Below are 13,481 nucleotides of genomic sequence, written 5' to 3'. Positions count from 1 at the left end.
AATCAGAGCGGTTCCTGGCTTGGAGAGCTGGATGAAAGATCATGCTTAATTTGTCTCGTAATATTACTTCCTCAACACTCTGAAGCACAAAAAACAGAACTTTGAGACAGCCTACTAGCTAAGTTTATACCTGTTTGTTTCCTTCTGGCTTATTCTGCAGTGAGCACCTGGACTGACCATCTTAAAGCTGAGGAGGGGAAGGTGTGGGTGTGCCTACTTCTTACACTTCTTCATTCATGGTGGAATTCCACTATGGTGGACAGTGCTGCTGCTGCTGTGTGGACTCTCTTTCAGATACTGCCATGTTTATGTTTAAAGCAGCCTCCAGATGCCATGAAGCTATACCATTTATGCATGCATACATGCTTGCATGCATTTATCCTGGCTCTGCCATTTACTAGCTATGTGACCTTGGGCAAATCTCAGTTTCTTCATCAGTAAAGTAGGGCAAATAATAGTATGTCTATTACAGAGTTTTGTGAGAATTATGAGGTGTTTGTTTTGTTTTGTTTTTTGAGATAGAATCTCGCTCTGTTGCCTAGGCTGGAGTGCAGTGGCACGATCTCAGCTCACTGCAGCCTCCCACCTCCCAGGTTCAAGTGATTCTCCTGCCTCAGCTTCCTGAGTAGCTGGGACTATAGGCGCGCACCACCATGGCTGGCTAATTTTTGTATTTTTAGTATGGACAGAGTTTCACCATGTTGGCCAGGCTGGTCTCAAACTCCTGACCTCAGGTGATCTGCCTGCCTTGGCCTCCCAAAGTGTAGTGTTGGGGTTACAGGTATGAGCCACCACACCTGGCTGAATTATGAGTTTTTATGGATAAAGGACCTGGTACTTAGTAGTAAATGCTAACTAGAATTATTCTTACTCAGCAAGCATTTATTTAGTATCTAATGTATTCCAAACAATTCAAGAGATATAGAGATGAGAAGCACTTAGCCCTGCCTTCTGGGGACTTACATAATTACAAAACAATGTGGTATAATCGAGTTAGGCAAAACTTCATCACAAAGGTAAAATTTAAACTGCATCTTGAAGGATAAATAGGGTTTCACCAAATGGAACAGCGTTAGAGGAAATACATTCCAAGCAGAAGAAAAAGCTTATGAATAAAATAAAACTATAAAGGACTATGGAGTCTTGGCTGTTATTAGATAATATTTTAACCTCTTCTCTGATGTTTACCTTCTTAAGTAGGGGTCTAAAGTGGATTCAGGGAACATTTTGGAACTTCTAATCTTAAAACTAGATATTATCAAGTTTGTAATAATTATTAGCAGTAGTTAACTGAATCATGAAAGAGTTTGAATTGAAAAATGAGTTGAAACTGAGAGGTGCTGCTTTGCAGGGGTGCATTTGTGGTTACATAATTCTTATCCTGAGATGACTACCATGTGACAGGCGCAGTGAATTGTTAGAAAAACTGTTGTGGTTAGAACAATTGGAACTGAATGGGCTTCTGGAGATTTCGTTGTTTCCAAAATTAAGCAGATTTTACTTTGGTTTCTTTTTTAGATAGGAGAACCTCATGTTCTTGTGATAGCAGGGAACAATAATTTTTTTTTTCGGTCAGATCTCAAGAAAGTCTCTTTTACTCATGGAATTTCCATTTGTGTACCAAATTTAAGCTGTGTTTTATCTTCTGCAAAACTTCTTCCTGCAGCTTTGCTTTCACTTCCTCTCCCCACCCTTTTAGTCATATACTGAAGGGTTTGGCAGCTGGTTGAGGTGTCAGGTCAGCATTTTTCACTGTGGAAGAAGGAAAGGTTGGGAACAGTGACGTGAGTATGGTTGTCACATTTTCCTTTCCTTTTTTTTAAGTGACCCACATGTTCTATAACAAAAGCCTAGTGAGAACCTTGACTTGTAAATTGTCCCCTACCATCCCGGAGATGGACTAATATGTGGGATGACATATAGGCAATAGATCCTCACTGAGAGTGTCCTTAAAAGCCCACATACAGCAGTGAGGATTCTTGACTCTGCCTCCATGGCAATGTGACAGATTTTATGGAGAGAGATGATGGCCTTCAGGAGTCACAGAATTGGAAAAGGAGCTTAGCAGTTCATTCTCCGTCCTTCTTTATTATTAACAGATTCTCCTTGGGTGCCTTTAGGAAATGCTGTATGTATGGTGTTTAATCTCCCACCTACATACTTGCCTTTTCTTCACTAACGGAAATTGAATCCAGCTTGAGGAGCTCCAGCTCTTTCTGCTGGCCAGTTTATTTCAAGACTGAAATCCATTGTGGATTTGTTTGTTGTTTTTTTTATTTTTGTGGGGTTTTTTTTGTTTGTTTTTTTTGGTATCAAATCTGCCTGAAACTGCTGGACTAGAAGCAAACTAATTATTGTCATTGTATGGCAGTACAGAGAATAAAAAACAGTAATAGGTTCTTAAAAAGCTGTCATGACTTGAAGTGAAATAGGCCACTCTTGAATAGCTTCATCTATAGCCTGAAGGGCTTTGGTCCTGAAAACTGTCAAATATGAAATAGGATTTTAGATCATGGAATCCTGGCTATCTCCTAGGGGCAGCTTCAGCCATTAAACTCTCCCATAGACTATTTCATCTAGAAGATTTGCTTTGAGATTATAAGGAATGTGGAGGTAAATGAGCTTTTCTTATCAAACATTCCATTTGGGTGCTCTGTATCAGACCTGTTCTGGCAAATAAATAGAAGACACCAGGATAGACTGTTTTATTTCCTTGTGTAAGTGCCTCAGGAGACACATTTCTTATTTCTCAAGCATAACTTTGGAGACTGGAGTTTCCCATTTGGGGAGTGTTGGTGTTGAGCAGGGAAAGCTGCTAGTTATTGATTGCCATTGAAGTCATTTCACAAAGGCTGTAAAACCCAAGGATTGCTCTTTGGACAGACCTGCATCTGGTACAGCTTCCCACTCTATGAAACTGTTGTAGGTTAAAATAGTTTTGACAGTGTCTTTAAGTGCACCTCTTTGTCTCCAAACACAGTTAGTGTTTAAAATGAAGCCCTCGTAGTTAAGGTTTTGTGGCTTAGACAGCAGCTCCATCTGGTGCTTGCTAAAGGTGTTTGCTTGGTTCATGTCTCAGTTTTATACCAGATGAATATAGATGGGCACAAACTTGTAAACAAATGTCATATGAAAGATGGGTTTCTAGTGCACGCAACACTAACATAATCAAATGGTCTTCCCAGTGAGTCTCATTTGGCTATTCTGTTGATAAGTGATAGCTGCTAATCAACTTAGCCATCTTTTGACTGAATTAACTTACTTTTGCTCAAAGTGGGGAATTATTTTTACTATTACCTGCTAGTCTTTGAAAAAGCAAATACATTGTAGAACTTACAAAGAGAAAACTTAATCCCACTCTTATCAGAGGTCTGTTTAACTTAGTTAACAAGATATTATGCCAAGATGCCTTTTTCTTTTTTGTATTCAGTGCTGCACAGTGCTAAGTACACAGGGAATTTTTTAATTTAAATTCTTGGTGACTGACAGGAACTGCCCCAAACTGTTAATAGAAGTTACTTCTGAATAATAGGTTTACATATGGTTTCTGTTTTCTTTATGCTTTTCTGAGTTTCCACAGTGAGATATACAACAAAAGAAAAAAATATCTACCAAAAAAGGTAAAAACAAAACATATCGTAGATAGTCGTAGCCTTGAGTCCCAGTTCTGGGTCTTTTTTATTTACTGTGCATCCTTAGGAAACTCACTTTCTCTTCTAGGCTTCAATTCCTTTTTCCGTAAAACACAATTGAATTAGCAACCTGCACAGTTTTAACATTCTAAGTATTGTGATTCTTCCCTCTTTCCTGTTTTTTCAGCCTCTCACCCTGGCCTGTATCTTTCCCCAATATTACCATTCAACATTATCTAGGTCCTCCCGTCTTAAAATAAGAAAATCCTTTCTGGACCCCCATCCTCCTAGCTCCTTCTTGCTTCTCCTTCCTGCCTACTCTTCTCCAAAAGTTATCTACGATTGCTCTGTTACCTCATTCTTCAACTTACTGCAGTCTGGTTTCCATCCCCACCTGAACCAAATAGTTCATGCTAAGGTCACTGATGAGCTCACATTGCCAAGTCCAGTGGGCATGTATGTAAGTCCTCATTTTCTGTTACCTCTCAGCAGCATTTGAAATAGTTATTGTCTTTCTCCTTCACGACATTTCCTCATCTGGCTTCTGTGTCATCACACCTTGGCTGTTAGTTTTCAGTTAGGGGAGAGGAATTAGCCCCTTCTCCCTGGTTCACCCACCAAGGCCACCTCCTTAGCTCACTGTTTTCTTTTCAGCCTAAATATCTCTATACTAGTAATTCCTAAGCAGATGAGAACCACAGAATTCTCATCCATGTTTCAGACTTCTAAATTCATATACTCTCTTGTATGCAGGGTGACAAAATATGGACTCATAATCTTCCCTTCAAAAGTTGCACCTCCTCCAATGTTGTCATCTCAGTAAATGGCTCCACAAATCATTTGAATACATAAACCCAAAACCTCAATACCTTTTACTCTTCAGAATCCAGTCATTCCTGCGTGTTTCTCTGCCTTCCCTGACACCACATCCTAGTCTAGATCCTCATCAGATCTTAGTTTGCCTATATCAGTCCTTTAAGCCTTCTGTCCTGTTCTTCCCAAGTCCATTTTCTACATAGCAGCAGAGCTGTCTTTTTAAAGTCAGGTTTATTGAGGGTAAATTTGCATGTAGTAAAATTCACCTTTTTTAAGTGTGTGGTTCTATGAGTTGTTTGTTTGTTTTTTGAGGCAGACTCTCAGACTGCGGTGCAGTGGCACAATGCAACCTTGGCGCATTGCAACCTCCGCCACCCAGGTTCAAGCAATTCTCATACCTCAGCCTCCTGAGTAGCTAAGATTACAGGCGTACACCACCATGCGTGGCAAATTTTTGTATTTTTGGTAGAGACAGGATTTCACCATGTTGGCCAGGCTAGTCTCAAACTCCTGGCCTCAAGTGATTCACCCACCTCGGCCTCCCACAGTCCTGGGATTACAGGCATGAGCCACCGCGCCAGGCGAGTTCTGTGAGTTTTGACAAATGTATGCAGTTGTGTAACCACTGCCACCTAACATTTAGATTGTTTCCAGCTTTTGGCTGTAAACTTTTGTGTATTTGTTTTAGTGTAAACAAAAGTTTTTATTTATCTTGGGTAAATCTAGGAGTGGGATTGCTGGGCTCCAAGGTAAGTTTATGATTAACTCTGTAAGAAACCGCAAAACTGTTTTTCAGAATACCTGAACCATTTACATTCCCACCAGCAATATATGAGAGTTTCAATTGCTTCACATCCTCGCTAGCATCAGATGTTTTTGTTTTAATTTTGTTTTAACCATTCTAATAAACGTGTAGTGGTAGCACATTGTAGTTTCAATTTGCATTTCCATGTGGCTAATTATGTTTACTAAAATATTGTAAATTTTATTTACTACAATATTGTAAATATTGTAAATTATATTTACAATATTTATATTGTTTAAATGTAATCCATGTATCTTTGGCCAGGCACAGTGTCTCATGCCTATAATCACAACACTTTGGGGAGGCCAAGGCAGGTGGGTCCCTTGAGCCCAGGAGTTTGAGACCACCCTGGACAACATAGAGAAACCCCATCTATACAAAAACATAGAAAAATTAGCCAGGCATAGTGGCATGCGCCCATAGTCCCAGCTACTCCAGAGGCTGAGGTGAGAGGCCTGATTGAGCCAGGGAGGTTGAGGCTTCAGTGAGCTGTGATCATACCACTGCACACCAGACCGGGTGACAGAGCGAGATCCTATCTCAAAAAAAAAAAAAAAATCAAAAATCGTATATATTTGGTTAAGTGTCTGCTCAGATCTTTTACCCGTTTTTTATTGGGTTTTTCTTTTCGTTGAGTTTTGAAAGTTCTTTATATATTCCAGATACAAAGTCCTTTGTCAGATATGAATGTTTCACAGAATTTCTCCTACTCTGGGGCTTGTCTTCATTCTCTTATCATTATTTTTTTTTCTGCAAATTTTTTTGATAAAATGCAAAATATAATTAGGTACAATATTTTATAACAGAGGTTTGCTAGTGAGAGGAATAAAATTCCATTTTGGGGAGGATAACATTTTGCTGGATAGGGATTCAAAGTTAGTACTTCCTCTCATCAAAATTGATTACAAATGTTCATCTATTAATGCATATCTGTAATAAAATTTTAGGTATTTCATAATTTTATGTATTATCTTTGAAAAATGTCATTTCACACAGCTGATAGATGCACCAGTGAAAATCCTGCAATTTGTAGAGTGCCACAAAGCAGCAAAAGTGAAGCATACAGTCTATGTGTCACACATGTCATAGCTACTTATCTCTCCATTGTAGCACAGAAGCAGCCATAGGCAAATGAGTATGTAAACAAATGAGTGTGACCGGCGTTCCAATGGAGCTTTATTTGTGGGTACTGTATTTAGAATTTCATATAATTTTCACTTGTTGCAAAACATTATTCTCCATTTGATTTGTTTCCAACCATTTAAAAACATAAAAAGCATCCTTAACCTCGGGATATGAAAACAGGAATGAGCTACATTTGGCCTCTGGGCTATAATTTGCTTACCTTTCCCCCCTTCTTCCTCCCTTCATCTATCAGTGTTTTGTAGTTTTGCTCATATAGATTCTAGATTTTACACATATTTTGTTGGACTTACATACCTAAGAATATCATGGGTTTGAGTCAGAGCTGTCTTTTTAAAATGCAAATTGGATTATGTTGTTTCCCCTATTCAAACCCTTCAGTGGCTTCCCACTGCTCTTAGGATAAACTCTGTAATCTTTAAAAGCCTAAAAGGCCTTGCATGATCTGGCCCCTGCTTTCCTTTTCAGCATTTTTTTTTTTTTTTTTTTTTTGAGACAAGGTCTTACTCTGTCACCCAGGCTGGAGTACTGTGGCACAATCTGCCCACTGCAACCTCTACCTCCCAGGCTCAAACAATCCTCCAGCCTCAGCTTCCTGAGTATCGGGGACTATAGGCGTGTGCTACCACACTCAGCTAATTTTTATATTTTTTTTAGAGATGGGGTTTTATCATGTTAGCCAGGCTGGTCTTGAACTCCTAGGGTCAAGTGATCTTCCCACCTTGACCTGCCTCCCCACATGCTGGGATTACAGGCGTGAGCCACCGCACCCAGCCCTGAGGCCTCATTTTCAATGCATTGAGTTTGAGGAGTCTGTGAAATGTCTAAAATGTACAAGGGTAGGTGGAAGAAGAGGAACCTATAGTGGCCTGGGAAGTGTTAGAGAAAATGGTGGATAACAGAAGGAGTGGTATCAAAGGCATTTCTGGGAGGGATGTAATGATTCATTTCACAGAATCATTACAACAGAGACATCAAGCTGAATATTATGTATGGTTTGATAAGAGTACATAAAATTATGGTTAAAAAGCTCACTTTCCAATATGCTGATCAACCAAAGGAAAATTATGAAGTACCCAAATTAGTTTAGCTCTCAATCTTTTAATTTAAGGAAAAGTTTAGGAGTGGGGTCAGTTTTTTCAAGTCACTAATAATGGTAAGTCTCATAGTGCCTTTTTCATTCAGACTTTTTTCTTCTTTCTCCCCCTCCACAGATTGATCATTCTTAGAAGAGCTGCTGTAACACATAGGGGAAGTGAAAACTAACAGATGAAAGTTTTGTCATGCACTGAAAGAAAAGCATTGTCTGTGAAGTTCTGTTTTTAAAAATGTCTGCTTGTAACACCTTTACTGAACACGTTTGGAAACCTGGTGAATGCAAGAATTGCTTTAAACCTAAAAGTTTGCACCAGCTCCCCCCAGACCCTGAGAAGGCACCCATCACCCATGGCAATGTGAAAACTAATGCCAATCACAGTAATAACCACCGCATCAGGAACACCGGAAATTTCCGGCCTCCTGTGGCTAAAAAACCCACTATAGCTGTGAAGCCCACTATGATAGTGGCAGATGGGCAAAGTATATGTGGTGAGTTTGGCATCCAAGAACACTGTGAGAACAAACCTGTTATCATAGGGTGGAACCGAAACAGAGCTGCCTTGAGTCAGAAACCACTTAACAATAATAATGAAGATGACGAAGGAATTAGCCATGTTCCTAAGCCTTACGGCAATAATGATACTGCGAAGAAGATGTCAAATAACAATAATGGACTAACTGAAGTGTTAAAGGAGATAGCAGGCTTAGATACTGCCCCTCAGATAAGAGGAAATGAAACAAACTCCAGAGAAACATTCTTGGGAAGAATAAATGATTGCTATAAACGATCATTGGAAAGAAAGCTTCCACCAAGTTGCATGATAGGTGGGATAAAGGATACTCAGGGCAAGCGTGTTATTCTGAGTGGGAGCACGGAAGTGATTAGTAATGAAGGGGGCCGGTTCTGTTACCCAGAGTTTTCCAGTGGCGAGGAGAGTGAAGAGGATGCACTTTTCAGTAACATGGAGGAGGAGCACGAGAGTTGGGATGAGAGTGATGAAGAGCTGTTGGCCATGGAGATTCGCATGAGAGGGCAACCTCGCTTTGCCAACTTCAGAGCAAACACTTTGTCTCCTGTTCGATTCTTTGTGGACAAAAAATGGAATACCATCCCCCTGCGAAACAAGTCTCTGCAGAGAATCTGTGCTGTGGACTATGATGACAGCTATGATGAAATCCTAAATGGTTATGAGGAAAATTCGGTGGTCTCTTATGGACAAGGAAGCATTCAGAGCATGGTGTCATCTGACTCCACATCACCAGATTCTTCTTTAACAGAAGAATCACGTTCTGAGACAGCCAGTAGTTTATCCCAGAAGATTTGTAATGGGGGAATATCTCCTGGTAACCCAGGAGATTCTAAGGACATGAAGGAAATTGAGCCCAATTATGAAAGTCCCTCTAGTAATAATCAGGATAAAGATTCATCACAAGCTTCCAAAAGCTCAGTAAAAGTTCCAGAGACCCACAAAGCAGTCCTTGCTCTCCGATTAGAAGAGAAGGATGGCAAGATTGCTGTACAAACTGAGAAGGAAGAAAGTAAAGCCTCTACAGATGTTGCTGGGCAAGCAGTAACCATAAACCTTGTCCCCACAGAAGAGCAAGCAAAACCCTACCGAGTTGTGAATCTGGAACAGCCATTGTGCAAGCCATATACTGTCGTGGATGTGTCAGCAGCCATGGCCAGTGAGCACCTCGAGGGCCCTGTTAACAGCCCCAAGACAAAAAGCTCATCTACTCCAAACTCTCCAGTTACGTCATCTTCATTGACACCAGGACAAATAAGTGCCCATTTCCAAAAATCCAGTGCAATTCGATACCAGGAAGTATGGACTTCTAGCACCAGTCCACGACAAAAGATACCTAAAGTGGAACTAATTACTAGTGGAACTGGACCAAATGTTCCTCCAAGGAAAAACTGTCACAAATCAGCACCTACATCACCCACAGCTACAAACATTTCCTCCAAAACCATCCCTGTTAAGTCACCTAATTTGTCTGAAATAAAATTCAATAGTTATAACAATGCTGGTATGCCACCTTTTCCAATTATCATTCATGATGAGCCAACTTATGCTCGGAGTTCCAAAAATGCTATCAAAGTTCCCATTGTTATCAATCCAAATGCATATGACAATCTAGCTATCTACAAAAGTTTTCTGGGAACAAGTGGAGAACTCTCAGTGAAGGAAAAAACCACAAGTGTAATAAGCCATACTTATGAAGAAATAGAAACTGAAAGCGAAGTGCCTGATAACACCACTAGCAAAACCACTGACTGTCTTCAAACTAAAGGGTTTTCAAACAGCACAGAGCGTAAAAGGGGCTCAGTGGCTCAGAAGGTTCAAGAGTTTAACAACTGTCTCAACAGAGGTCAGTCTTCGCCACAGAGAAGCTATAGTTCCAGTCACAGCTCCCCAGCAAAGATCCAGAGAACCACTCAAGAGCCTGTGGCCAAAACAGAAGGCACTCAGGAGTCTCAGATGGTGGGCAGCAGCAGCACCAGAGAGAAAGCAAGCACAGTGCTTTCGCAGATCGTGGCTTCAATCCAACCCCCACAGTCTCCTCCAGAAACACCTCAATCTGGCCCTAAAGCTTGCAGTGTGGAAGAGCTTTATGCCATTCCTCCAGATGCTGATGTTGCTAGGAGTACACCTAAGAGTACGCCAGTCCGGCCGAAATCTCTCTTTACATCTCAGCCTAGTGGTGAGGCTGAAGCACCTCAGACCACAGACAGTCTTACCACCAAAGTACAGAAAGACCCATCCATAAAGCCAGTCACCCCCTCTCCCTCCAAATTAGTGACTAGCCCCCAGAGTGAGCCACCACCTCCCTTTCCCCCACCACGCTCTACTTCCTCTCCTTACCATGCAAGTAACCTTTTGCAGAGGCATTTCACCAACTGGACCAAGCCAACCAGCCCTACCAGGTCAACAGAAGCTGAATCAGTTTTGCACTCTGAAGGCAGCAGGCGGGCAGCTGATGCAAAGCCTAAGCGCTGGATATCATTTAAAAGCTTCTTCCGCCGTCGGAAAACAGATGAGGAGGATGACAAAGAGAAAGAGCGAGAGAAAGGGAAACTGGTGGGCCTGGATGGCACCGTCATTCACATGCTGCCTCCTCCTCCAGTTCAGCGCCATCACTGGTTCACAGAGGCAAAAGGAGAGTCCAGTGAGAAACCAGCCATTGTCTTCATGTACAGGTGTGACCCTGCTCAAGGCCAGCTCAGTGTGGATCAGAGCAAGTCTGGGGCAGACCAGGCAGCGGTCATGGAGAAGGGTAGAGCAGAGAATGCATTACCACAGGACTCAGAGAAGAAGAAGAGGAGTCATTCTTCTCCATCACAGATTCCTAAAAAGATTCTCAGGTATGTAAAATAGACTGGCAGAATATGGGAATTTTTTAACAGATTCTCAGGTGCTAAGTTTTTTATATCTTTTAAGATTGCATAAGAGCCATTTCTGTTTGTAAGTAGCACTCTGTGGCCATCATCTATCTTTATAACTGCATTCCAAGATTAGAATAGTATTAAAGTGAGCTTATTGTACTGAACAAGGTTTATAGTCCTGGATCTTTGGCTTAAGTAGCCTACTGCATTCTGGTGAATGCAGAGGAACTGTAACATAGAAAAGCAAATCCGTAACACCTTAATAGCGATAAAATGTTGTTTTGAAATGTGATGGTAGTGTGAGGAAGAAACAGGATCAAATGAATAAATGGTAATACTATTCTTTCCCTCACTGTAAATGAAATAAAACTCTTCCAGCAATTCTTTTTGTTTTTTATGAAGGTGTTATCTCTATATGCATTACTTATTTTAAGGGAATGTTTGTTTTTTTATTGCTGTCTCTTTCTGTCCTCCTTCCAAATGTTGTGGAAAAAAATGGAGGGTGGTAAGCAAGCAATTTATAGTTATTTAGCATGTGGGTGAAATAGGAGAAGTTGAGTATTGAAACTGAGACCCAGTACTATAATCCTTGGTTCAGCTAGACAGATTGCATACCCAAATCAGTTCTCTAGGCATTCATTTTCTTTAAGACCTTAGTAGCTATTTATTGATCACCTGTTCTGTGTAAGGTATATATTAATATTTATCTCAAATCCTTATAAATTTGCTATATTCTTCAGATAAGGAAACTGAAAACCTGGGAAGTTAACAATTGAACAGAGTCACAAAGCTAGTACTTGTCAGAGCTGGAATTCAAACCTCAATCTGTCTCATTCTAAAGCATGTATCCTCCTTATAATGTTGCATTCTTAACAAACACAAGATCGGTCAAAATTGTTATATTCTCACTTGTAATCATTCACATAAACACATATGTTTTTGGAAGCCTAAGTTTTTCTTTCTTATTTATATTGTAAACAAAATGAATTAACTGCCAATAAAAACAAGGAACTTTTATCCCAAGTTTGTGACAAATAGGATGATTTCCCTATACTTCCTGTCCTTTTTATTCTTAAACAAGGATATGCCCTGAGTACTCCATTCATCTGATTCTGAGTCCTTCTCCCTCCTGACTTAAAGTAAACCTCTACCTGGCCTGGCCTTCTTTCCGACAAAACGTCGCAAATTCTGATGGATGGGGCAGATTTACCCGTTTTTCTTTAGAAAAGTATAATAAAAAATGAAGTGAACACTTAATGCTTTTCCTTTTCCTAGCAAAATGCTAGGAAGTTTTATATACATTCTTTACTAAAATGAGCTTTTCACATACCTCCAAATTGTTGTCAAAATGCTAACAAGTCCCTGTTTTCCTTCAATCCGTGTAGTAACAAAGCAACTAGGATGATAGTCCTAGAAAAAATAGTCTTGTCATTGGTAGTTGAATGTTATATTCCAAGGTAAGGTATTCAATGACAGAATGTACTCCAGTAGTAATAAAATACATGTATTTCAGGGTCAGGTGTGGTGGCTCACACCTGTAATCCCAGCACTTTGAGAGGCCAAGGTGGGCGATCACCTGAGATCAGGAGCTGGAGACCAGCCTTGCCAACATGGTGAAACCCATGTCTACTAAAAATACAAAATTAGCTGGGTGTGGTGGCAGGCGCCTGTAATCCTAGCTACTTGGGAGGCTGAGGCAAGAGAATCACTTGAACCGGGAGGTGAAGGTTGCAGTGAGCTAAGATCACACCATTGCACTCCAGCCTGGGCGAAAAGATTGAAACTCCATCTCAAAAAAAAAAGCACCATGTATTTCAGGTGACTGTTTTATTTAGAAAAGGGGCAGTTTAAACAGCAAATGGTTGGAATTATATAGGAGGGAATGGTAGTCAGTTCTTACATGGCATCATTCCTGATTAATTATCACTGTAGGTATTTATCCACATCTTAGAAGGCACAGTCAAGAAATGATTTGGCTTCTTTCTGTGGAATGAGACTCTCTCCTTTCGCTGCATGCCATGGTATACAGTTTTGAGGGCAGCCCAGGCCCTGGGCTTGGCAGACCCCTTACTATACAGCTTTTATTTCACAATTAGGTGATACAAACACCAGTCAGGTCTTCCAAAATTTATCCATTTTTTGTAGTTAACATCCATGAATCCAAATAACACAGTTCATTTGCCCATTGGTTCTTAAATTTAACCATGTTCCACAATCATCTAGAGAGCTGTTAAGACACAGATTGCCAAGCCCCACCCCTAGAGTTTTTGATTCAGTGGGTCTGGGTGGGTCCTGATAATTTGCACGTCTAATAAGTTCCTGGGTGATGCTGATGCTGCTGGTCCTTGGGTCACACTTAGAACTGCTGGTCTCACCACCATTCTAAAGATACATGCTATAGTCTGAGTAAAGCAGTGATTGAGATATTAAGCTTTTCTTTAAGGCACATTGGAATTTTCACATTTCATAATGTCCCAGACTAAGTAGAAAAAGAGGTATTCGACAGCTTTTTTTTACTTTTTGAAAAGTTTAAAACATGAATATGCATATTGAAAAATATATACCATTTGCTTTTTCAATATTGCCTCATTTACTTGAA

The 13,481-nt window shown here is 40.4% G+C and overlaps 1 protein-coding gene across 1 annotated transcript in view; it reads left to right on the top strand.

Moving 5' to 3' along the window:
• PEAK1 (pseudopodium-enriched atypical kinase 1) overlaps nt 1-13,481 on the top strand; it is a 183,065-nt gene that overhangs the window by 103,945 nt on the left and 65,639 nt on the right. The window contains exon 4 of the mRNA XM_011982676.1: nt 7,611-10,861. Within this exon, the coding sequence (XP_011838066.1) occupies nt 7,725-10,861 (3,137 nt within the window). The 5' untranslated portion in view covers nt 7,611-7,724. The remainder of the gene's footprint in view (nt 1-7,610; nt 10,862-13,481) is intronic.

Source organism: Mandrillus leucophaeus, unplaced genomic scaffold (genome assembly GCF_000951045.1).
Source record: "Mandrillus leucophaeus isolate KB7577 unplaced genomic scaffold, Mleu.le_1.0 Scaffold241, whole genome shotgun sequence".
In the NCBI taxonomy this organism is placed as follows: domain Eukaryota; kingdom Metazoa; phylum Chordata; class Mammalia; order Primates; family Cercopithecidae; genus Mandrillus; species Mandrillus leucophaeus.
Note: the sequence above shows the minus strand (reverse complement) of the source record. Positions and strands in the feature narration are given on the sequence as shown.